Source organism: Oncorhynchus nerka, linkage group LG7 (genome assembly GCF_034236695.1).
Source record: "Oncorhynchus nerka isolate Pitt River linkage group LG7, Oner_Uvic_2.0, whole genome shotgun sequence".
NCBI classification, from domain to species: Eukaryota; Metazoa; Chordata; class Actinopteri; order Salmoniformes; family Salmonidae; genus Oncorhynchus; species Oncorhynchus nerka.
Genome location: NC_088402.1, coordinates 93,340,570 through 93,363,586, shown reverse-complemented (window position 1 = coordinate 93,363,586; position 23,017 = coordinate 93,340,570). Strand labels below are relative to the sequence as shown.

The 23,017-nt window shown below is 46.8% G+C and overlaps 2 protein-coding genes across 8 annotated transcripts; one reads left to right on the top strand and one right to left on the bottom strand.

Annotated features, from left to right (window-relative positions):
• Window positions 1–2,750: 2,750 nt before the first annotated feature.
• Window positions 2,751–13,499, bottom strand: LOC115118197 (uncharacterized). Of its 2 annotated transcripts, none has more exons than XM_065020993.1 (9): window positions 13,332–13,499; window positions 11,305–11,478; window positions 10,184–10,341; window positions 9,875–10,073; window positions 8,879–8,975; window positions 8,366–8,537; window positions 7,791–7,943; window positions 7,393–7,556; window positions 2,751–2,887 (listed from the first exon to the last, which is right to left on the bottom strand). In XM_065020993.1, the coding sequence occupies exons 2-9, from the start codon at window positions 11,415–11,417 to the stop codon at window positions 2,819–2,821; spliced, it is 1,125 nt and encodes a 374-aa protein (XP_064877065.1). In that variant the 5' UTR covers window positions 11,418–11,478; window positions 13,332–13,499; the 3' UTR covers window positions 2,751–2,818. The 2 variants fall into 2 exon arrangements, with proteins under 2 accessions (XP_064877065.1, XP_064877064.1); XM_065020992.1 differs by lacking the exon at window positions 13,332–13,499 and adding an exon at window positions 12,031–12,453.
• Window positions 12,667–19,070, top strand: mecp2 (methyl CpG binding protein 2). Of its 6 annotated transcripts, none has more exons than XM_029646768.2 (3): window positions 12,667–12,770; window positions 14,618–15,028; window positions 17,013–19,070. In XM_029646768.2, the coding sequence occupies exons 1-3, from the start codon at window positions 12,760–12,762 to the stop codon at window positions 18,859–18,861; spliced, it is 2,271 nt and encodes a 756-aa protein (XP_029502628.1). In that variant the 5' UTR covers window positions 12,667–12,759; the 3' UTR covers window positions 18,862–19,070. The 6 variants fall into 6 exon arrangements, with proteins under 6 accessions (XP_029502628.1, XP_029502624.1, XP_029502626.1 ...); XM_029646764.2 differs by lacking the exon at window positions 12,667–12,770 and adding an exon at window positions 12,805–12,955 and having other exon boundaries at window positions 14,621–15,028; XM_029646766.2 differs by lacking the exon at window positions 12,667–12,770 and adding an exon at window positions 13,205–13,316 and having other exon boundaries at window positions 14,621–15,028.
• Window positions 19,071–23,017: the final 3,947 nt, after the last annotated feature.

The window sequence follows — 23,017 nt, the reverse complement described above, 5'->3', positions numbered from 1 at the left end:
CCCTCAAGTTACAAAATAATTAATAATAATAATTGTACACATACATGCTACTCAATAATTTCATCCAAACTGCTTGTTAATGTGCGTATGCATATAGCCAGTCGCTAAAATAAAATGTGGTTCTATTTTTGACCCACTGCAAGTCCCGCCTCTCCCGTCTCCTCATTGGTTTATTAGGAGCATATACCCACGTGGGTGATTGAAAGACGAACTGAGGTCCACACTAAACTAAGTTTCCCTTTTTATTTGTGGATTAATTGTGTATCTCAAAATGGGTCAAAATTCTAGAAAGATCCAGAAAAAAAAGGACCTTGTACATTTCAGGTAGAATAAAGTCCCGATGTTTATATCCCAGGACAAGTTAGCCAACAACAGCAAGCGATCTAGTTAAATGTTTGTTTCAACCTAAATTAATGTAGTTGGTTTAGAGATGGTTCTGATATTTCCAGCTGCGTTTCCTGATCGGGTCTGGTGTGGATGGACAAAATCAACATGCGGACTTACATGTAGTCAGCATGTTAGTGAGCATTTCTCCTTTGCTAATATATTCCATCCACCTGACAGTTGTGGCATATCAAGAAGCTGATTAAACAGCATACTCATTACACAGGTGCACCTTATGCTGGGGACCGTAAAAGGCCACTAAAATGTGCAGTTGTGTCACACAACACAATGCCACAGATGTCTCGAGTTGAGGAAGTGTGCAATTGCCATGCTGATTGCATGAATGCCCACCAGGGCTGTTGGCCAGAGAATTGAATGTGCTCTATACTCTATTGCCTATGTCAATTTAGAGTATTTGGCAGTACGTCCAACTCACGTCACAAGCACGTGTACACCACACCAGCCCAGGACCTCCACATCCAGCTTCTTCACCTACGGGCTCATCTGAGACCGGCCGATGAAAACAGGATTATTTTTCGGTCTATAATAAAGCCCCTATATGGGGGGGAAAAACTAATTCTGATTGGATGGGCCTGGCTCGCCAGTGGGTGGGCCTCTGCCCTCGCCAGTGGGTGGGCCTCTGCCCTCGCCAGTGGGTGGGCCTCTGCCCTCGCCAGTGGGTGGGCCTCTGCCCTCGCCAGTGGGTGGGCCTCTGCCCTCGCCAGTGGGTGGGCCTCTGCCCTCGCCAGTGGGTGGGCCTCTGCCCTCGCCAGTGGGTGGGCCTCTGCCCTCGCCAGTGGGTGGGCCTATGCCCTCGCCAGTGGGTGGGCCTCTGCCCAGTCATGTGAAATCCATACATTACAGCCTAATTTATTTCAATTGACTGATATGTATTTTTAAACTAACTGTGAAATCATTGAAATGTTGCATTTATATTTTTGTTCAGTATAGCATGTGTACAAAGTTTGATACTTTTATCATAAAATGCACGATAATTCCACCTATAGTGGACCGCCCCTTTCACACAAACCTGAGAAGAGGGCTTACTGGAAAACGGTCAAATCCTCCATCACGCAGAAGACGGGTTCGTTTAATTGGAGCTCGACAGTCAGGGTGAATATAAACACACAAAAATATTTTAAAAGCTTTATTTACTTAAAATACACAAGGTTGAGACAGTTTTGCATTACTACATTCCTGAAAACCAGTGATATTCATGGTCATGAAAATGGCCAATATTTAACACATGTATCGTGGGATCAGCTGCTTCACTGCTATGAACCAGACAGGTTGAAGCAAGAATCATCTCAGTCCATAAAAGTATTCCTTTAGCCAAGGATGAAGAGCGTTTGGGTACACTTTGACCTAAATCAGTCCCTCTCTCTGTCTGTCCCCAGGCCCATGTCAGTCCCTCTCTCTGTCTGTCCCCAGGCCCATGTCAGTCCCTCTCTCTGTCTGTCCCCAGGCCCATGTCAGTCCCTCTCTCTGTCTGTCCCCAGGCCCATGTCAGTCCCTCTCTCTGTCTGTCCCCAGGCCCATGTCAGTCCCTCTCTCTGTCTGTCCCCAGGCCCATGTCAGTCCCTCTCTCTGTCTGTCTGTCCCCAGGCCCATGTCAGTCCCTCTCTCTGTCTGTCCCCAGGCCCATGTCAGTCCCTCTCTCTGTCTGTCCCCAGGCCCATGTCAGTCCCTCTGTCTGTCCCCAGGCCCATGTCAGTCCCTCTCTCTGTCTGTCCCCAGGCCCATGTCAGTCCCTCTCTCTGTCTGTCCCCAGGCCCATGCCCATCAGTCCCTCCCTCTGTCTGTCTGTCCCCAGGCCCATGTCAGTCCCTCTCTCTGTCTGTCCCCAGGCCCATGTCAGTCCCTCTCTCTGTCTGTCCCCAGGCCCATGTCAGTCCCTCTCTCTGTCTGTCCCCAGGCCCATGTCAGTCCCTCCCTCTGTCTGTCTGTCCCCAGGCCCATGTCAGTCCCTCTCTCTGTCTGTCCCCAGGCCCATGTCAGTCCCTCTCTCTGTCTGTCCCCAGGCCCATGTCAGTCCCTCTCTCTGTCTGTCCCCAGGCCCATGTCAGTCCCTCTCTCTGTCTGTCCCCAGGCCCATGTCAGTCCCTCTCTCTGTCTGTCCCCAGGCCCATGTCAGTCCCTCTCTGTCTGTCCCCAGGCCCATGTCAGTCCCTCTCTCTGTCTGTCCCCAGGCCCATGTCAGTCCCTCTCTCTGTCTGTCCCCAGGCCCATGTCAGTCCCTCTCTCTGTCTGTCCCCAGGCCCATGTCAGTCCCTCCCTCTGTCTGTCCCCAGGCCCATGTCAGTCCCTCCCTCCGTCTGTCCCCAGGCCCATGTCAGTCCCTCCCTCCGTCTGTCCCCAGGCCCATGTCAGTCCCTCCCTCCGTCTGTCCCCAGGCCCATGTCAGTCCCTCCCTCTGTCTGTCCCCAGGCCCATGTCAGTCCCTCCCTCCGTCTGTCCCCAGGCCTGACACAGAAGATCTCCGGTTCCTCAGATTGTAGCGTGTCTGCAGGGACATCCATGAGCATGGAGAGGAAGAAAAAAAAAAAGTTTAAACCTACAGGAGGGTCTCTCTCCAGGAACAGGGTTAGAGGTTAAACCTACAGGAGGGTCTCTCTCCAGGAACAGGGTTAGAGTTTAAACCTACAGGAGGGTCTCTCTCCAGGAACAGGGTTAGAGGTTAAACCTTACAGGAGGGTCTCTCTCCAGGAACAGGGTTAGAGTTTAAACCTACAGGAGGGTCTCTCTAGGAACAGGGTTAGAGTTTAAACCTACAGGAGGGTCTCTCTCCAGGAACAGGGTTAGAGTTTAAACCTACAGGAGGGTCTCTCTCCAGGAACAGGGTTAGAGTTTAAACCTACAGGAGGGTCTCTCTCCAGGAACAGGGTTAGAGTTTAAACCTACAGGAGGGTCTCTCTCCAGGAACAGGGTTAGAGTTTAAACCTACAGGAGGGTCTCTCTCCAGGAACAGGGTTAGAGGTTAAACCTACAGGAGGGTCTCTCTCCAGGAACAGGGTTAGAGGTTAAACCTACAGGAGGGTCTCTCTCCAGGAACAGGGTTAGAGTTTAAACCTACAGGAGGGTCTCTCTCCAGGAACAGGGTTAGAGTTTAAACCTACAGGAGGGTCTCTCTTAGTCTCTCCAGGAACAGGGTTAGAGTTTAAACCTACAGGAGGGTCTCTCTCCAGGAACAGGGTTAGAGTTTAAACCTACAGGAGGGTCTCTCTCCAGGAACAGGGTTAGAGTTTAAACCTACAGGAGGGTCTCTCTCCAGGAACAGGGTTAGAGTTTAAACCTACAGGAGGGTCTCTCTCCAGGAACAGGGTTAGAGTTTAAACCTACAGGAGGGTCTCTCTCCAGGAACAGGGTTAGAGTTTAAACCTACAGGAGGGTCTCTCTCCAGGAACAGGGTTAGAGGTTAAACCTACAGGAGGGTCTCTCTCCAGGAACAGGGTTAGAGGTTAAACCTACAGGAGGGTCTCTCTCTAGGAACAGGGTTAGAGGTTAAACCTACAGGAGGGTCTCTCTCCAGGAACAGGGTTAGAGGTTAAACCTACAGGAGGGTCTCTCTCCAGGAACAGGGTTAGAGTTTAAACCTACAGGAGGGTCTCTCTCTAGGAGCAGGGTTAGAGGTTAAACCTACAGGAGGGTCTCTCCAGGAACAGGGTTAGAGGTTAAACCTACAGGAGGGTCTCTCTCCAGGAACAGGGTTAGAGTTTAAACCTACAGGAGGGTCTCTCTCCAGGAACAGGGTTAGAGGTTAAACCTACAGGAGGGTCTCTCTCCAGGAACAGGGTTAGAGTTTAAACCTACAGGAGGGTCTCTCTAGGAACAGGTTTAGAGTTTAAACCTACAGGAGGGTCTCTCTCCAGGAACAGGGTTAGAGGTTAAACCTACAGGAGGGTCTCTCTAGGAACAGGGTTAGAGTTTAAACCTCCAGGAGGGTCTCTCTAGGAACAGGTTTAGAGTTTAAACCTACAGGAGGGTCTCTCTCCAGGAACAGGGTTAGAGTTTAAACCTACAGGAGGGTCTCTCTCCAGGAACAGGGTTAGAGTTTAAACCTACAGGAGGGTCTCTCTCTAGGAGCAGGGTTAGAGGTTAAACCTACAGGAGGGTCTCTCTCCAGGAACAGGTTTAGAGTTTAAACCTACAGGAGGGTCTCTCTCTAGGAGCAGGGTTAGAGGTTAAACCTACAGGAGGGTCTCTCCAGGAACAGGGTTAGAGTTTAAACCTACAGGAGGGTCTCTCTCTAGGAGCAGGGTTAGAGGTTAAACCTACAGGAGGGTCTCTCTCCAGGAACAGGTTTAGAGTTTAAACCTACAGGAGGGTCTCTCTCTAGGAACAGGGTTAGAGGTTAAACCTACAGGAGGGTCTCTCTCTAGGAGCAGGGTTAGAGGTTAAACCTACAGGAGGGTCTCTCTCTAGGAACAGGGTTAGAGTTTAAACCTACAGGAGGGTCTCTCTCTAGGAACAGGTTTAGAGTTTAAACCTACAGGAGGGTCTCTCTCCAGGAACAGGGTTAGAGTTTAAACCTACAGGAGGGTCTCTCTCTATGAACAGGGTTAGAGGTTAAACCTACAGGAGGGTCTCTCTCTATGAACAGGGTTAGAGTTACAACCTACAGGAGGGTCTCTCTCTATGAACAGGGTTAGAGGTTAAACCTACAGGAGGGTCTCTCTCTATGAACAGGGTTAGAGTTACAACCTACAGGAGGGTCTCTCTCTAGGAGCAGGGTTAGAGTTTAAACCTACAGGAGGGTCTCTCCAGGAACAGGGTTAGAGTTTAAACCTCCAGGAGGGTCTCTCTAGGAACAGGGTTAGAGGTTAAACCTACAGGAGGGTCTCTCTCTAGGAACAGGGTTAGAGTTTAAACCTCCAGGAGGGTCTCTCTAGGAACAGGGTTAGAGGTTAAACCTACAGGAGGGTCTCTCTCTAGGAACAGGGTTAGAGTTTAAACCTACAGGAGGGTCTCTCTCTAGGAACAGGGTTAGAGTTTAAACCTACAGGAGGGTCTCTCCAGGAACAGGGTTAGAGGTTAAACCTACAGGAGGGTCTCTCCAGGAACAGGGTTACTTTCTACTATTAAACTCGGACAAAACAGAGATGCTTGTTCTAGGTCCCAAGAAACAAAGAGATCTTCTGTTGAATCTGACAATTAATCTCAATGGTTGTACAGTCGTCTCAAATAAAACTTTGAAGGACCTCTGCGTTACTCTGGACCCTGATCTCTCTTTTGAAGAACATATCAAGACCATTTCGAGGACAGCTTTTTTCCATCTACGTAACATTGCAAAAATCAGAAACTTTCTGTCCAAAAATGATGCAGAAAAAATTAATCAATTAATCCATGCTTTTGTCACTTCTAGGTTAGACTACTGCAATGCTCTATTTTCCGGCTACCCGGATAAAGCACTAAATAAACTTCAGTTAGTGCTAAATACGGCTGCTAGAATCCTGACTAGAACCAAAAAATTTGATCATATTACTCCAGTGCTAGCCTCTCTACACTGGCTTCCTGTCAAAGCAAGGGCTGATTTCAAGGTTTTACTGCTAACCTACAAAGCATTACATGGGCTTGCTCCTACCTATCTCTCTGATTTGGTCCTGCCGTACATACCTACACGTACGCTACGGTCACAAGACGCAGGCCTCCTAATTGTCCCTAGAATTTCTAAGCAAACAGCTGGAGGCAGGGCTTTCTCCTATAGAGCTCCATTTTTATGGAACGGTCTGCCTACCCATGTCAGAGACGCAAACTCGGTCTCAACCTTTAAGTCTTTACTGAAGACTCATCTCTTCAGTGGGTCATATAATTGAGTGTAGTCTGGCCCAGGAGTGTGAAGGTGAACGGAAAGGCTCTGGAGCAACGAACCGCCCTTGCTGTCTCTGCCTGGCCGGTTCCCCTCTTTCCACTGGGATTCTCTGCCTCTAACCCTATTACGGGGGCTGAGTCACTGGCTTACTGGGGCTCTCTCATGCCGTCCCTGGAGGGGGTGCGTCACCTGAGTGGGTTGATTCACTGTTGTGGTCATCCTGTCTGGGTTGGCGCCCCCCTTGGGTTGTGCCGTGGCGGAGATCTTTGTGGGCTATACTCAGCCTTGTCTCAGGATGGTAAGTTGGTGGTTGAAGATATCCCTCTAGTGGTGTGGGGGCTGTGCTTTGGCAAAGTGGGTGGGGTTATATCCTTCCTGTTTGGCCCTGTCCGGGGGTGTCCTCGGATCGGGCCACAGTGTCTCCTGACCCCTCCTGTCTCAGCCTCCAGTATTTATGCTGCAGTAGTTTATGTGTCGGGGGGCTAGGGTCAGTTTGTTATATCTGGAGTACTTCTCCTGTCCTATTCGGTGTCCTGTGTGAATCTAAGTGTGCGTTCTCTAATTCTCTCCTTCTCTCTTTCTTTCTCTCTCTCGAAGGACCTGAGCCCTAGGACCATGCCCCAGGACTACCTGACATGATGACTCCTTGCTGTCCCCAGTCCACCTGGCCATGCTGCTGCTCCAGTTTCAACTGTTCTGCCTTACTATTATTCAACCATGCTGGTCATTTATTGGCCTTTCTAGGGAGTTTTTCCTAGCCACCGTGCTTCTACACCTGCATTGCTTGCTGTTTGGGGTTTTAGGCTGGGTTTCTGTACAGCACTTTGAGATATCAGCTGATGGCTATATAAATAAATTTGATTTGATTTGATTTAGAGTTTAAACCTACAGGAGGGGCTCTCTCTAGGAACAGGGTTAGAGTTTAAACCTACAGGATGGTCTCTCTCTAGGAACAGGGTTAGAGTTTAAACCTACAGGAGGGTCTCTCTCTAGAAACAGGGTGGGATAGGTCTGGAATCGGGAATATCACAAGTAGGGTGGCAAAATTCAAGTAACTTTCCCCAAAATTGCCAGGTTTTCCAGAAATCTTGGTTACGAGGGAATCAGCAGGGAAACAAACAATCCCCCCCCCCCAACATGGATTTCTGGGAAATTTTTAGAAAGTTACAGAAAGCTTGCAACCCTAATCACAAGTCTACCTGCTTATCCTCCACCAGTATACTGTAGACCAAAGGGGAGGACGGGGCACGTCTAGAGACAGAGGAGCGACGCTGAGGTCTTGCAGGGTTGGGCAGGGTACGTTGGGTCTGGGTCGAGGTCTCCTCTCCTCCAAAGGTGCTGTGACTGCTGTCATACTGCCAGCCTGATGCAACACAAACAACTGGCTATGTTGCACAACACACAGTCCCTCGCCATACCACATTCAGAACAGATCAGACTTTCACATACATCATTCATGAGATGATAACGGAAAATGTGTTTTATTACTTAAGCGTTATACGTGCAGATCTCATGTTAGAAGTCGGGTCTCAGACAAATACAGGAAGGTAAAAATAGCCTTCTTTTTATTTTTTACATTGAGTATAATATTCCTCACCATCATAGGTTTGACTCATGTAGGGTTTCTCTGATGTGAAATCTGAAGTGCTGTCGTTTTCTTCCTTATTCTCCTTCCTACTACTGGGTCGTTGTTCTGAACTTCGACCTCTTGCTCCGCTGCTCCTCCTGTCCACCGCCTCAGAGAGACACTCTGGACAGCAGTGTCGTGTTTTATTTGTTCACAAAATGTACAAAAATAAATAAATAACGGGAAACAAAAATAAAGTGGTGTTTATGGGACAAATTTAGTCCCTCCCAGTTTCATCCGGTTTGGTTCCTCGTGAATCCTCAGAAAACAATTTGACATTTACTTTAATTTCAATTAATTACATTTTTAAAAAAGGACTTTACGAATGGACTAAAGTCACTTGAAAATCAAATTGATCCGGACTTCTCTGTCTCGATATAGTGGAGCTTTAAGACCTCTCAATCCGCTGTCTGTGCGCCATGAATATCAGAGCCGTTTGTTTGTACTGTGTAAAAGCCAAGTCCCTGTGTCAACCACAAGTTGGCGAGACAATATAAAAACAGATCTGGGACCAGGCTAAAACTAAGCCGTATACCCAAACCTACCTGCTTTCTGCAGGGCCAGCTGAAGACTTGTACGAGTCTCTTTGAGTTGGGTGAGGATCTCCAGGCTCTCTTTGGTGACGTTACGATACCGTACAGCAACGTAGACCAGAGCCAATAGACCCACTAGAACCATGGCCCTTCTGAGGAGGCCCACCGACAGGCTGATTTGCTCCTGGGCAGAAACACAGGGGAATAGAGTTGAGACTGGTATTAGACCCAGACCATGAGATTAAGACTCCATTGCTGGTTAGAACACAGCACCAGGAGACATTTACAGATGTGTCAACAGACAGCACTCTGAAACGTTGAGTGAACACAGTCAAAATGTCGAAGACAAGTTATCCACCATTACTTTGTTTTTGTCCAATGTGTTGCCATAGTTTCTCTATTTATGTGTTAGAGATGGTCCAACCCGGATCTAGTTCTGGGTGGAATTTCCACGTTGTCACAAGTGCTTTTAAGATTCCTCGTAGGTTCTCTTGAAGCATCTTAGTTAACGCATGCTCTACTCACCATCTGCTGGTAGCCTGGTTCAGAGGAGTCCAGCACCGCTCTACAGAGCATCCTCTCCAGGTACACATTCAGCACTACCAGACCAAACAGAACAAACCTGGATAGGTGACATAAAAGAAAGAGGACAGTCACCAGAAGGGTACATGGGATCACCAACCATTCCAGGGGTCGGGCAGGTAGCTTAAATGTTAGAGGCAGGCTATGGGAGGGTTTCATACCGATTCAAAGTCAGATGGTGAGAGAAAAAAACATTTTTTAAAAAAGATTTTAGGTATCCTGCCATGGTGCCCTTGAGCATGACACTAGCCCAGGCCCAGGCAATTGTAGTCCTCGGGGGGCCTGATTGGTGTCTCACAACCCCCCATCCCTAGCAAACACAGCTGATTCATCCAACTGCATTCTAAACTGAAGATCATGATCAGTTGATTATTGAATCAGTTGATTATTGAATCAGGTGATTATTGAATCAGGTGATTATTGGATCAGGTGATTATTGAATCAGGTGATTATTGAATCAGGTGATTATTGAATCAGGTGATTATTGAATCAGGTGATTATTGAATCAGGTGATTATTGAATCAGGTGATTATTGAATCAGGTGATTATTGGAGTCGGGTGTGTTAGCTGGGGCAAAAGTGTGAGACCAAATTGGGACCCCCCCCCCCCTCCCCCGGGGACTGGAGTTGCCCAGGCCTGGCATACTTAGACACACTCTTTACTTAAAGATTGGAAAAAAACATTTAAAAAAGGGGCCTAGACAGTTGCCCTGGAGAATTCCTGATTCTACCTGGCTTTTGTTGGAGAGGCTCCCAATTAAAAGAACACCCTCTGTGTTCTGTTAGACAGTTAAACTATATAGCAGGGGTGTGTAAAGCTATAACACATAGATTTTTCCCCTCCCAATGGCACGATCCCCTAATCTGCTTCCTAACCCCTTAGGCTAAGTGTTCATGTGTAACTGGATGGATGAAATAAACATTTTAAAAAAAGGGACACCTGGCTGGAGCAGTCCGCTGTGTCGAGGTGAGGAAGAAGGAGACGAGGAACCCCAGTGAGTTGTAGAGTAGACTGGTGAGGGTGTGAGACTCTGACATGATGAAACTCTGGAGGAAAGTGACACGGTTGAAGATCTCTGCGAATGCCACTTGTTGCTCCTGGGTTGACAGTCTCATCTCATCAAATACTGCTCTGATGCCTGAGCAGAGGTGTGATAGGAGACGTGGAACTTCCTTGGATGAGGATTTTCTAACAAGTTAGCCATAAGCATCACTTTTAACAGAATAGGGCCCAGAGGTCGACGGCTACCTTGGGTAGAATGGTGGAGTGTGTGTTTGAGTTCCTCTCCGTTGCGTAGGATCGTCTCCTGTGACTTGAGGGCGACGCTCTGGGCCTCCACTAGGCTCTCAGCCATACGCTGGGTAGAGGACAATCGCTCCACCACCCCCGCTGAGCTCTCTGTTAGCCTAGACACCAGCACCACATTCAGCAAAGCACCAGACAGAAGAAAAGTGGTTAAAACAGGGAAGTACTACTTTTTTTAAAAACGTGTCCAATAACAAAACATCTACGATACGGATCGTCAACCCTCCTGGAGAGCTATTGAGACAGTTTGTTTTGCATAGCCCGGTGCCCCGGGTGAGTGGAGATGACATTTTACAACCAATGGAATTAGGTCAAATGTGCAAACCCCACCCAACCGGGACACCTGGCGAAGCAAAACACAACTCACCCACTGAATGAATTGAGGTGAATTGGCAACACTGACTAAACTGCACATAGCACTGCACCTGTAGTCAGGTGTACTGCACCTGTAGTCAGGTGTACTGCACCTGTAGTCAGGTGTACTGCACCTGTAGTCAGGTGTACTGTACATACCACTGCACCTGTAGTAAGGTGTACTGCACCTGTAGTCAGGTGTACTGTACATACCACTGCACCTGTAGTCAGGTGTACCGCACATGTAGTCAGGTGTACCGCACATACCACTGCACCTGTGGATGGTGTACTGCACCTACCACTGCACCTGTAGTCAGGTGTACCGCACCTGTAGTCAGGTGTACCGCACATACCACTGCACCTGTAGTCAGGTGTACCGCACATACCACTGCACCTGTAGTCAGGTGTACCGCACATACCACTGCACCTGTAGTCAGGTGTACCGCACATACCACTGCACCTGTAGTCAGGTGTACCGCACATACCACTGCACCTGTAGTCAGGTGTACCGCACATACCACTGCACCTGTAGTCAGGTGTACCGCACGTCTGCTAAATGACTTAAATGTTAAATGTTAAATACCACTGCACCTGTAGTCAGGTGTACCGCACATACCACTGCACCTGTAGTCAGGTGTACCGCACATACCACTGCACCTGTGGATGGTGTACTGCACCTGTAGTCAGGTGTACCGCACATACCACTGCACCTGTGGATGGTGTTCTCAGCCTGGTGTTGCCAGCTCTCGCTCTGCAGGTGTCGACAGATGCTGTGGGCGTGGGTGAAGAATTCCGTGTAGGCGTTGAAGGCCACAGGGTCCATGGTTCTAGTACAGCGGCTGACCTCGCTGTCCTCCGGACATGCTGGGAATGAACGGCCAGATCTGACAGACAATGTATCCTACTGTTATTCAGTCACAATGCCATAACGAAACTGTTTCTGAATCAGTCCCTAGCACAATGCCATAACGAAACTTACTGAATCAGTCCCTAGCACAATGCCATAACGAAACTGTTTCTGAATCAGTCCCTAGCACAATGCCATAACGAAACTGTTTCTGAATCAGTCCCTAGCACAATGCCATAACGAAACTGTTTCTGAATCAGTCCCTAGCACAATGCCATAATGAAACTGTTTCTGAATCAGTCCCTAGCACAATGCCATAATGAAAGTTACTTAGTCACTGGCACAATGACTAAATGAACTACAACCAGTCTATCTTAATTTCTGGAGGATAAAAACATATATATATATATATATTATTTCAATTATATTGCAGTAGCCTAATATTTATATAGGCCTACTAAACATTTCAATAAGTCTACCTATATTAACTCGAGATCCCAAGGGGGCTTTCTCTACCACGCTACACTTAGAGCCGTCAGCAAACAGTTGTTGAATATTTATAATAAATAAAATAAAAGTGTTTAATTACTTGCGCAGGTGACAGTGGGTAAAACGTAAGGCAATCCTACTCTGTACATCAACTGTGAAGTCTCTGCAACGCGCGTCGATATTCTCCAGCGCATTAGACCAACATTCACCATAGCGCGGTTGGGCCGCAAGGTTCCGAACCCTCTGCAGCTCCGCTCTGCCTTCAGCCGCAACGTTAGCAGCTGTTTCTGCGTCACGGCACGACGACCATGGTAAACAGACGCAGAGAAGACACAAAGTCCACATTTCCGACCAAAAAAAATAAACAAATATTATAATATATATATATATATATATTTTTTTTTTAAAGGTCACCTACAAAGTCAGCAATCAAGTGTTACGGTAGGAATGAGACAGGGCGAAAAGCAATCAAATGAGTCAGGCAACCCTATTCCTTGAGCCCCACCTCCAAATAAGCACGGCACCTGACCTAATTGATCAGTTTAGTGATTGCCTAAATTCAAACACACTTGTGCCCGCTTTGCCTAAGGCATGTTAAGACTAACTTCATTGTTAGAATATATAATAAACGATATGGTTATAACTATTAACTTAGCCTTAAGATGCTTTTGGAAAACCGGGGCCTGGTCTTCGAGGTTAAGTGAAAAAGCTGAAGTGCCTGAGGCATTCCAAGACCAGGGTTGGCTGTCAGGTTGATGATGTCACCTGTAGTAGAGGTTTCAAAAAGGGCAAGCAATTAACCAGTCCAATTAAAGCTACACCATAATCAATGGGTATCTGGTGAGTTGAATCTGATAATTTGTCAATCATCGGGGTTTGGGACTACAAGCAGTGCAGAGAAGAGGAACACGTTTAAATTAAACTATTTGACCTGTAATTCATCACTTGCATGTGTTTAGAGCTGAACAAATGCAACTGTGAATGGGCGACAGATTGTCAAGGAACGCTATAGTGGGGATTTTCTGGTCAGTTTCACTTCCCCGAAATTTAACACCAGTGGCATAGCCTGCCTGTACATTCAGCCTTGCTCTGCGATTATGTGTGTCATGTGTATTTTCTGCAGATGGAGATAGTAGCCTCAGCTCAGAGTTCACGATCATTTACATATTTACAGCGTAAGACAACTTCTCTCGCGAGATCCAAGCGCTCATGCGATGGGTCTTGTAAAAGTGTTCCACGGATCTCGCGTGATTACGCCACCGACGGCAGTGGAATTGAGGCAGGGGGCGGGGTTCAGAGAGGTACCCATGAGATGTTTGGAGACATTTTTATCAAATTATTTATTTAAATAAAAATGGCCGCCGTAGAGAGCGGAGAGGAGAAACTGTAAGTGTGAATTACCATTTAAATGTCGAGTTATATGACTGCAGGTCTTTTAAAATGTATTGCTGTATTTAACTAAAGTAATGTGGTGTATTTTAGTTCTGAACTGGTCCGCAGGGTAGCTTACTGAAAGAAGCGTTCTGAATACGTCACCAAGTTATAGCTAAGTATTTCCCTTACTTTACAAGATCATGGCTGAGCGAAGAAATTCTCAGTTAGCTAACGTATGTGGTTGGGGGTGTGTGTGGGTGTGTCATTTTCTGACCTCACTGAAAACAGAGCAGTAGATGTGTTAAGATATTAACTGTCAAAATAGATTTGTCCGCATCCTCCACCCTCGTAACCAATTTGGCATGCCGCTAACGGGCTGGCTAAATAGCTGTAGCTGGATACATTGTAGCGTCAGCTGGTTACATACCTTGCCATTTGACATGGTAATGTGGCAACAAAGTAGCCAACAACATTGCTGCGTTTGTTATGATAATGCATTTTTTTTTTCTTTTTCTACTGAGAAAATATCCTAGATAGGTTTCTGGTTGTGACGACTGGTATCATCTAGCTAAACGCTGGAACTAGCTGACATGAGTTGGCCCATTTTCTAGAATAACTAATACTCGTGTAATGAAGTAATCAAAGTGTTGGTTTTTTTATTGCACGAAGGACTGAGTGCCGTGGTAGAAAAGTACAGTGATATACCGTCAAAAAAAAATACCTCCCTGTATTTTTCTTTTTCTACACTGACGTCAGGTAATGAAATGTTCTAGATGGGACAATTTGAATAACAAACAAAACAATGTATGGGAACTATTGTTGATATTTCATTAAGAGTTGCTCTGTAGATCATGATAAGGTGTGTGTGTGTGTGTGTGTGTGTGGACCATGTGCAGTTCATAACATTTCAACCATATGTATCTCTGGCCCCAGTGGCTTCCCTGGCTGGCTGCTTCATTCTATGTGCCTGATCTTGGGCTTGGTTTAGACTAGTTCCTCAGCCAGTAGGTTTATCAGTCCAGTCCAGGTGCATTTTTCCAAACTTCTAGTCATGTGATATATGTTTCACTATGGGAAGAAACATAACAACAACAACCCCCAAAGTGATGTGTTTTTACTACACATTTGTGAATTAATGTAGGTTGGGGGGGGCGGCGCAAGCTGAGGTTCGAAAACTTACCTGGGACTTTGAACTCTTGTTTCAAATGTCTTATCAGCCAAAGATAGCCATTCTCCATATTCTGATCTGCCTAAGATGAGATCATGCCTCTGCTCTGCCTCTTCCCACTCATGACTAATGTTGTCTTCCACAGCAGTGAGGAGAAGAGGGAGGACGTCAACCAGAATCAGAGCTCCAACGACAAGGACCCTAAGACACATAGCAAGCCCAAGAAGGTGAGGAGGGATGTGGAGAAGGAGATGCTGGAGTCTTCATCCTCCCCTCCTCCTCCTCCTCATCCTCCTCCAACCCAGCAGCCCTGTTCAGACCAGGAACAGCTCCAGCTAGCCGATGCTGAGGCGGGGCCCTCGGAGCCCATGGTCGCTGCAGCTGGCGAGGCCTCGGGTCTCTCTGAGTCCTCTCCTTCGCCCAAACAGAGGAGGTCCATCATCAGGGACCGAGGTCCGCTCTACGACGACCCCTCTCTGCCCCAGGGATGGACACGGAAACTCAAACAACGCAAGTCTGGGCGGTCCGCCGGGAAGTTTGACGTCTACTTGATGAAGTGAGTCACATCTCTCTCTACGATAAGAGAGCCTTATCAAATAGTGAGTAGGCTACGATAAGAGAGCCTTATCAAATAGTGAGTAGGCTACGATAAGAGAGCCTTATCAAATAGTGAGTAGGCTACGATAAGAGAGCCTTATCAAATAGTGAGTAGGCTACGATAAGAGAGCCTTATCAAATAGTGAGTAGGCTATGAGAGAGAGCCAAATCAAATAGTGAGTAGGCTACGATAAGAGAGCCTTATCAAATAGTGAGTAGGCTACGATAAGAGAGCCTTATCAAATAGTGAGTAGGCTGAGAGAGAGCCTTATCAAATAGTGAGTAGGCTACGATAAGAGAGCCTTATCAAATAGTGAGTAGGCTATGAGAGAGAGCCAAATCAAATAGTGAGTAGGCTACGATAAGAGAGCCAAATCAAATAGTGAGTAGGCTACGATAAGAGAGCCTTATCAAATAGTGAGTAGGCTACGATAAGAGAGCCTTATCAAATAGTGAGTAGGCTATGAGAGAGAGACAAATCAAATAGTGAGTAGGCTACGATAAGAGAGCCTTATCAAATAGTGAGTAGGCTATGAGAGAGAGACAAATCAAATAGTGAGTAGGCTACGATAAGAGAGCCTTATCAAATAGTGAGTAGGCTATGAGAGAGAGACAAATCAAATAGTGAGTAGGCTATGATTTTTTAATTTTTTAATTTGACCTTTATTTAACTAGGCAAGTCAGTTAAGAACAAATTCTTATTTACAATGACGGCCTAGGAACAGTGGGTTAACTGCCTGTTCGGGGGCAGAACGACAGATTTGTACCTTGTCAGCTCGGGGGTTTGAACTTGCAATCTTCCGGTTCCTAGTCCAACGCTCTAACCACTAGGCTACCCTGCCTAGAGCCTTATCAAATAGTGTCTCTTAAAAAGCATTTTTATTATTCTACCTTTTATTTCAACAAGGAACACAGACTGAGACCAGGGTCTCCTTTTTAACAGCCGGGCCCTGCGTATACATGTTTACATATACAGTTTTAGGTTAAAACGATTTAAGAAACTACAACGAGATCAACAAAAAAACGATCAGAGATATCACACAAAACAAATACAGCAACAGATTACATTTACACACCGGTTATTCCCCTAACAGAAATGATTTCCTATGATCATACTACATGATCTCCTTTAGGGGTGATATAAAATCCTTCCCTGAAAGCAGCCTGATCTCCTTTAGGGGTGATATAAAATCCTTCCCTGAAAGCAGCCTGATCTCCTTTAGGGGTGATATAAAATCCTTCCCTGAAAGCAGCCTGATCTCCTTTAGGGGTGATATAAAATCCTTCCCTGAAAGCAGCCTGATCTCCTTTAGGGGTGATATAAAATCCTTCCCTGAAAGTAACAGTTTCATCCCCCTTTTGATTTTGTTAATGTGACTGAACTGTATAAAGAGTGTTTCACGGGACTGTTTTCAGGTTTAGGGAAATACTTCAATTGATACATGCATATATATACATATGTGTGTGTGTATATATACACATACATATATACATACAGCACCAGTCAAAAGTTGACACACCTACTCATTCAAGGTTTAAAAAAAAAAAAATTAAAAACTATTTTCTACAAAGCTGTCATCAAGGCAAACAATGGCTACTTTGAAGAATCTAAAAAAATGTTGGTTACTACATAATTCCATACATGTTATTTCATAGTTTTGATGTCTTCACTATTATTCTACAATGTAGAAAATAGAGAAAAACCCTTGAATGAGTAGCTGTGTCCAAACGTTTGACTGGTACTGTATATAATATTGGTTCCTACTCGCCCAGACACCCACCCACTCTTTATTCCAAGGACACTCACTTTAGTCGATCTCCAGAGGGATGAACATTTCATCTCCGTCATATACACACTAAATATTCCAGACTTGTGTTGACAGAAAGCACGTTAACAGATCCGTTTACAGTTACAGAATGTTTTGGTTTGATCTGTATTTCAGCCCCGAGGGGAAAGCTTTCCGTTCCAAGGTGGAGCTGATCGCCTACTTCCAGAAGGTTGGGGACACCACCACCGACCCCAACGACTTCGACTTCACCGTAACCGGGCGTGGCAGCCCCTCCCGCCGCGAGAAGAGACCCCCGAAGAAACCCAAAGTGGTGAAACCGTCGGGGAGGGGCAGGGGCCGGCCGAAGGGGAGTGGAAAGCTACGCCTGGCTACGGAGGGTGTGGCGATGAAGCGTGTGGTGGAGAAGAGTCCTGGGAAGCTCCTGGTTAAGATGCCGTTTGGAGCGTCCAAGGCATCCGAGACAGCTGGGCAGACATCGGAGCTGGTCGTAGTCACCAAGAAGCGCCCGGGACGGAAAAGGAAAGCGGAGATACCACCGCAGACTGCTCTGAAGAAGCGGGGGTGTAAGCCAGGGTCGGGGTTGACTGGGTCGCCGCTGTCAGCAGCTTCTGGTGCGGTGGGTTCCAGTACTTCCTCATACGCAGCGGCTGCTATCCTCGCCGCAGAAGCCAAGAGGAAAGCTCAGAAGGAGTCTTCCGCTAAGCCGGTGCAGCAGACCGCTCTGCCCATCAAAAAACGCAAGACCAGAGAAACTGTTGAGGAGACTAAAGAGACTCCAGCCATCACCACGGCACTGCTCGGGGCAGGGGGTGGTGGTGGGGCAGGAACTGTGATGGGGACAGGGAATGGTGATGGGGCAGGAACTGTGATAGGGATGGGGGCAGGGAGTGGTGGTGGGGCAGGAACTGGGAGTGGTGGTGGTGGGGCAGGAACTGGGATGGGAACAGGGAGTGGTCTGGCTGTGGTGGCAACAGAAGGGACAGAGCAGGGACACAAGCTGCCAAAGAGTCCAGGGAGGAAGCACAAGGACAGTCCCCTGGCAGCAACGGTTACCACGGAGACCAGTGGTGTGTCTGAAAGGTGGCCCAGCGGAGGCAGCAGTAGTATCACTACTCCAAAGAGCCACAGCCACAAGAGAAAGGAGCGTACGCCGCACAAACACCATCACCACCACCACCACCGTCACCATCACACACACTCCTCTGTAGTGGAGGATCATCCTCAACCCTCCCAGCGGCCCCCTCACCACCACTTCCCCGGCCTGACTATGGGGCTGGTCTCCCATACAGCCAGGTCCTCGGTGGGGCCAGGGGCCCTCCAACAGAACAAGCCCCAGGACCTGAGCACCTCTAGGGGACCCTGCCGGGCCAGCAGCAGGCCAGAGGGCCAAACCACGACCAGAGGAGAGAGGGGAGAGGTCAGCTCGGCTGCGGTGGTAGTAGTGGGAACGAGTGACACCAGAAGCAACAGAAATCGAGCAGAAGAGGCAGCGGGGACAGTGGTAGGGAGGGATTTGAGAGACATTGTACCCTCCTCAGCAGTACCGAGGCCCAGCCGGGAGGAGATGGTTTCTGCTGTGCCCAGACCCAGCCGGGAGGAGACGGTCTCTGCTGTACCCAGGCCCAGCCGGGAGGAGATGGTCTCTGCTGTACCCAGGCCCAGCCGGGAGGAGATGGTCTCTGCTGTGCCCAGGCCCAGCCGGGAGGAGATGGTCTCTGCTGTGCCCAGACCCAGCCGGGAGGAGATGGTCTCTGCTGTGCCCAGGCCCAGCCGGGAGGAGATGGTCTCTGCTGTGCCCAGACCCAGCCGGGAGGAGATGGTCTCTGCTGTACCCAGGCCCAGCCGGGAGGAGACGGTTTCTGCTGTACCCAGACCCAGCCGGGAGGAGACTGTTTCTGCTGTACCCAGGCCCAGCCGGGAGGAGATGGTCTCTGCTGTACCCAGACCCAGCCGGGAGGAGACGGTCGAGTCTCGGACACCGGTCACTGAAAGGGTTAGTTGACTGTATGGTAGGACCCCTGTCTGTAAGGAGAAAAGGAGCCGTGGGTTTTCTAAGACAACAGAAAAGGGCGTGTACATGGAAATACAAGGCAGCTGTTGGTTGGTTGTTCTTTCTGTGGGTTGGGCCTGTTTATTGACAGGTAAGCGCAGCTTAATGGTCAACCCACAACAGATTGCTTCCTGATAAATGAACTTATTATTATTATTATTTTTTTTTCTTTCTTTGTTTGGTCATTGTCTTGTTCTCTGTTTTGCTCTTTTAAAACCTGTTGTCATTCGACCCATCCAACCCGACCCAGAAGCCTTTGCTTAAAATCTCACAGGAAGTGAAGGACATGCACTTCCGGTGCCATCATCAGACGGAAACCATGGTAACCACGATGATGACTCATGAACCTCAAATCATTCAGTTCTTCACTGTGGTTTTAAGATAGCGTATATAAAATTTAAAAATATTTAAAAAAAAGGCATGTGTCCTGTCTGTAGTTCGCTCACAGGTGGTCTTTTCCAACGTTGTGGCTAGAAGAGGCACAACACACACAGGTCATACAAGCGTCCACTGCTTCTTCTTCTTCTTCTTCTGTTGTAGCATCCTCTGTTTACTGCAGTACACTCAGCGTCCAGTCCATCGACGCTTTGCGCTACGTCCCAGAGGGCACCCTATTCCCTAATAATACCATGCTTTTGACCAGAACCTTATGGGCCCTGGTCTAAAGTAGTGGGCTGGAAAGTAGTGCACTGAATAGGGAATCATTTGGGACACAGTTGGGTTTCCAGTCCTTGCTCTACAGTCGGCATATTAAATTTAGGTGACATATGTTTTCCTCGTTGGCCTATATTATGTAGATGCCAAGTCTTCTGTGTGTGTGTGATGTCAATCATCTCCTTCTATATACAGTAGTCTCAGTCTGAAACAGCAGCCTATTCCCTACACAGGGAGAGACAAGTATTCTCCCCAAGCAGGCTGGAGGTTTTTTCTCTTCCCCTTCACACAGAGACAAGAGGTACTTGATGATCAGAGAGAGATTATGATTAAGTTAGAATGTTAATGTGGCCCAGGCAGCAATAGGGCTGAGTATATAGGATGGGGCCCAGGCAGCAATAGGGCTGAGTATATAGGATGGGGCCCAGGCAGCAATAGGGCTGAGTATATAGGATGGGGCCCAGGCAGCAATAGGGCTGAGTATATAGGATGGGGCCCAGGCAGCAATAGGGCTGAGTATATAGGATGGGGCCCAGGCAGGATGGGGCCCAGCAATAGGGCTGAGTATATAGGATGGGGCCCAGGCAGCAATAGGGCTGAGTATATAGGATGGGGCCCAGGCAGCAATAGGGCTGAGTATATAGGATGGGGCCCAGGCAGCAATAGGGCTGAGTATATAGGATGGGGCCTAGGCAGCAATAGGGCTGAGTATAGACCTTCTCCAATTATTCCTGAGCCTGTATCCCAAATGGCACCCTGTTCCCTGTATAGTGCAGTAATCTTTACCAGAGCCCTGTGGGCCATCTAAAGTAGTGCACTATATAGGGAATAGGGTGCCATTGGGCCATCTAAAGTAGTGCACTATATAGGGAATAGGGTGCCATTGGGCCATCTAAAGTAGTGCACTATATAGGGAATAGGGTGCCATTGGGCCATCTAAAGTAGTGCACTATATAGGGAATAGGGTGCCATTGGGCCATCTAAAGTAGTGCACTACAAAGGGAAGGGGGTGCCATTGGGCCATCTAAAGTAGTGCACTACAAAGGGAAGGGGGTGCCATTTGGGACGGAAGACGGAAGCTTTGAAATGGAAACCTCTTGATGCAGACAACACTTCCTATCTGAATGGTTGAGATGATGAAACCCCCAGGGTTTTAGAGGCCTAGATACACCCATGATGTGTGGTGGCTCACATTGTTTCACCAAGTGACTAGGTGTTGCCAGCAGCTTGATGACCTCTACTGAAAACAAGTTGAATTTTCTTTCAAGGCTTTAAGAATTCAAATTCTACTGATGTTTTGGAAGCTGTGTCGTCCTACAGAAAATAATAGTATTCATTTAAACCTATACGTTTTCCCCAGTAACATGAATTAGCCAGTAAAATGGACCATTCTACTGTTTCCCACAGTCTGATAGGAAGCTAAAAAGCACAACAGGACCCAAGACATGATTATGGACGCGCCATAGATTTCTGGACCCCAGTCCTGTATTTTGTCAATACCTATCAGAAGTTTTCTGATATTTAAATTATTTCCAAAATAACATAAAAAACCCAAACCCCACTGAAGGAATTTGTTTTTTTGTTTGAAAAAAAAGTCATGAATTTATATATATATTTATATATAATTCTGTTTTAAGAATTATTTTAAATTAGAAGATGTATTGTTTTGACCAGGAACGTGTCTGTCTCCACGTAGGACTTACATCATCACCCAGACTCCTTTCTGCATGCAACAAGGACTAGCCTATTTATCTGTGACTTCATGAAACTCGGTGTTAGGCTCGTGGGTTTTCTTTAGTTTAAACTCACAGGTGGGTAGTCAAAAGATATGATGGGGGGGGGGCTACTACTCTTGGGGGCTTACTCTTGAGAGTACCAGTGACGTAGTCGTCAGATTTCAAATGTACGTTTTGGAATTCAATCAAATCTGCAGTGACCAGAAACCAGAATCACTGCGCAAACATAGCAAGCGTGTTTTGATTACAACAAGAATGAAATCTGTTTTGTCAACCCCCCCCCAATTGAACAATGTCTTGCTAATTACATTAGATAAACCAATGCACTTTTCTTCTGGCTCAAGAACAAATGTTTGAATGGATTCTAGCCTACGTTCAATCCCTCTTCCATCAATGTAACGCCCCTGTCTAGAAAAACCTTTACAAAAAACGTGTCCTTGCACGAGAGATCTATTTGTTAGTGACTTTTTAAAAATGTAACATAATAAGATAGTAGCTATATTCTCATTTACTTTAATGCACCAATATGTTAAACCTGTAATACTCTTGTCATGTTGTTGGCAGTATGTGGCTGTTACAGTAGAGCAGGCCTGTTTTAAAGTAGTTTGCTTAAATGGTAGTAATCAGTTTTGGCACAACACCAGAAATAACAGACAACATTTATTTTGTATTTTTTATCTGCACTAGAATTTTCTCCTTCTAGATCGGGTGACTCCGGTCTCCCACCTTGCATTGAGAATATGTCCTATATCCACCAGAGATTCAGACCAATGTATACACCCTGTGGCTTGTCCTCCTCAATAAAATGTCAAGTGTAGACAATAGTTTGGATGTGGCCCATTTTCTGTACTCCATATATTCCCCCTCTTCCCTTCCTCTAGTGACTAGGGAGGTGTATAACTGATGATGATCTCTCACAAAGGGCTATGGAATGTCTTCAGATTCACAACAGCTAGGCCAGTTGATCTGAACCCTGACGTGATCACACCGTCTACATTTCTTTTCTTTTACAGCTGGATGTTCTGGTACAAGTTGTGACATTTCTCCCCCTGAGTGACCCCAAGTACCACTGTCTCTCGCTCTCTCTAGATTATCAGTCGTAGCTCCTATTCTATTCACATGCCCTTTACATATAACTAAGCTGTACTGTGCTGGCTCTGATAGGGTTCTTTTCAGCACAGTTCCAGCAACAATGACATGGTGGATGTGTAACTAGGCCCAGGCCAGTGCAGTTTGTGTCAGCTCAGCTGGGCTCAGTAGTGTGAGAGGGGTTTAACAATACCAGGGTCTGACTCGGGTCTTCAGTAATATGTCTCCCCTGGTCCAGAAACCTGGAAGCGGAGGCTAGAGGAGGATACGGGTCAGTCAGTTACACCACAGTTTGAAGGCAAAATATACATATGGCGTTTTGCCATTTTCACGTTTGCTTCTTTAATGAAGCAGAAATGAGTGGAAGTAAATATCAAAAGTAAGATGGAAAAATGTACCCATTGGTTACCTACAGTACCAGTCAAAAGTTGACACCTACTCATTCAAGAGTTGTATTTTTTACTATTTTCTACATTGTAGAATTATAGTTGAAGACATCAAAACTATGAAATAACACATATGGAATCATGTAGTAACCAAAAACATGTTAAACAAATCAAAATTATATTTTATATTTGAGGATCATCAAAGTAGCAAGCCTTTGCCTTGATGACAGCTTTGCACACTCT

What these genes read in the sequence shown, in the direction of transcription:
- mecp2 (XM_029646763.2), top strand. Translation starts at nt 14,568, where the DNA reads ATGCCTCTGCTCTGCCTCTTCCCACTCATGACTAATGTTGTCTTCCAC. An exon ending in TTTGACGTCTACTTGATGAA is followed by an intron (nt 15,029 to 17,012) that starts GTGAGTCACATC and finishes TCTGTATTTCAG; the next exon opens with CCCCGAGGGGAAAGCTTTCC.
- LOC115118197 (XM_065020992.1), bottom strand. Translation starts at nt 12,275, where the DNA reads ATGTGGACTTTGTGTCTTCTCTGCGTCTGTTTACCATGGTCGTCGTGC. An exon ending in ACCCACTGTCACCTGCGCAA is followed by an intron (nt 11,479 to 12,030) that starts GTAATTAAACAC and finishes ATTGTCTGTCAG; the next exon opens with ATCTGGCCGTTCATTCCCAG. An exon ending in TACTGGTGGAGGATAAGCAG is followed by an intron (nt 2,888 to 7,392) that starts GTAGACTTGTGA and finishes ATGTCCCTGCAG; the next exon opens with ACACGCTACAATCTGAGGAA.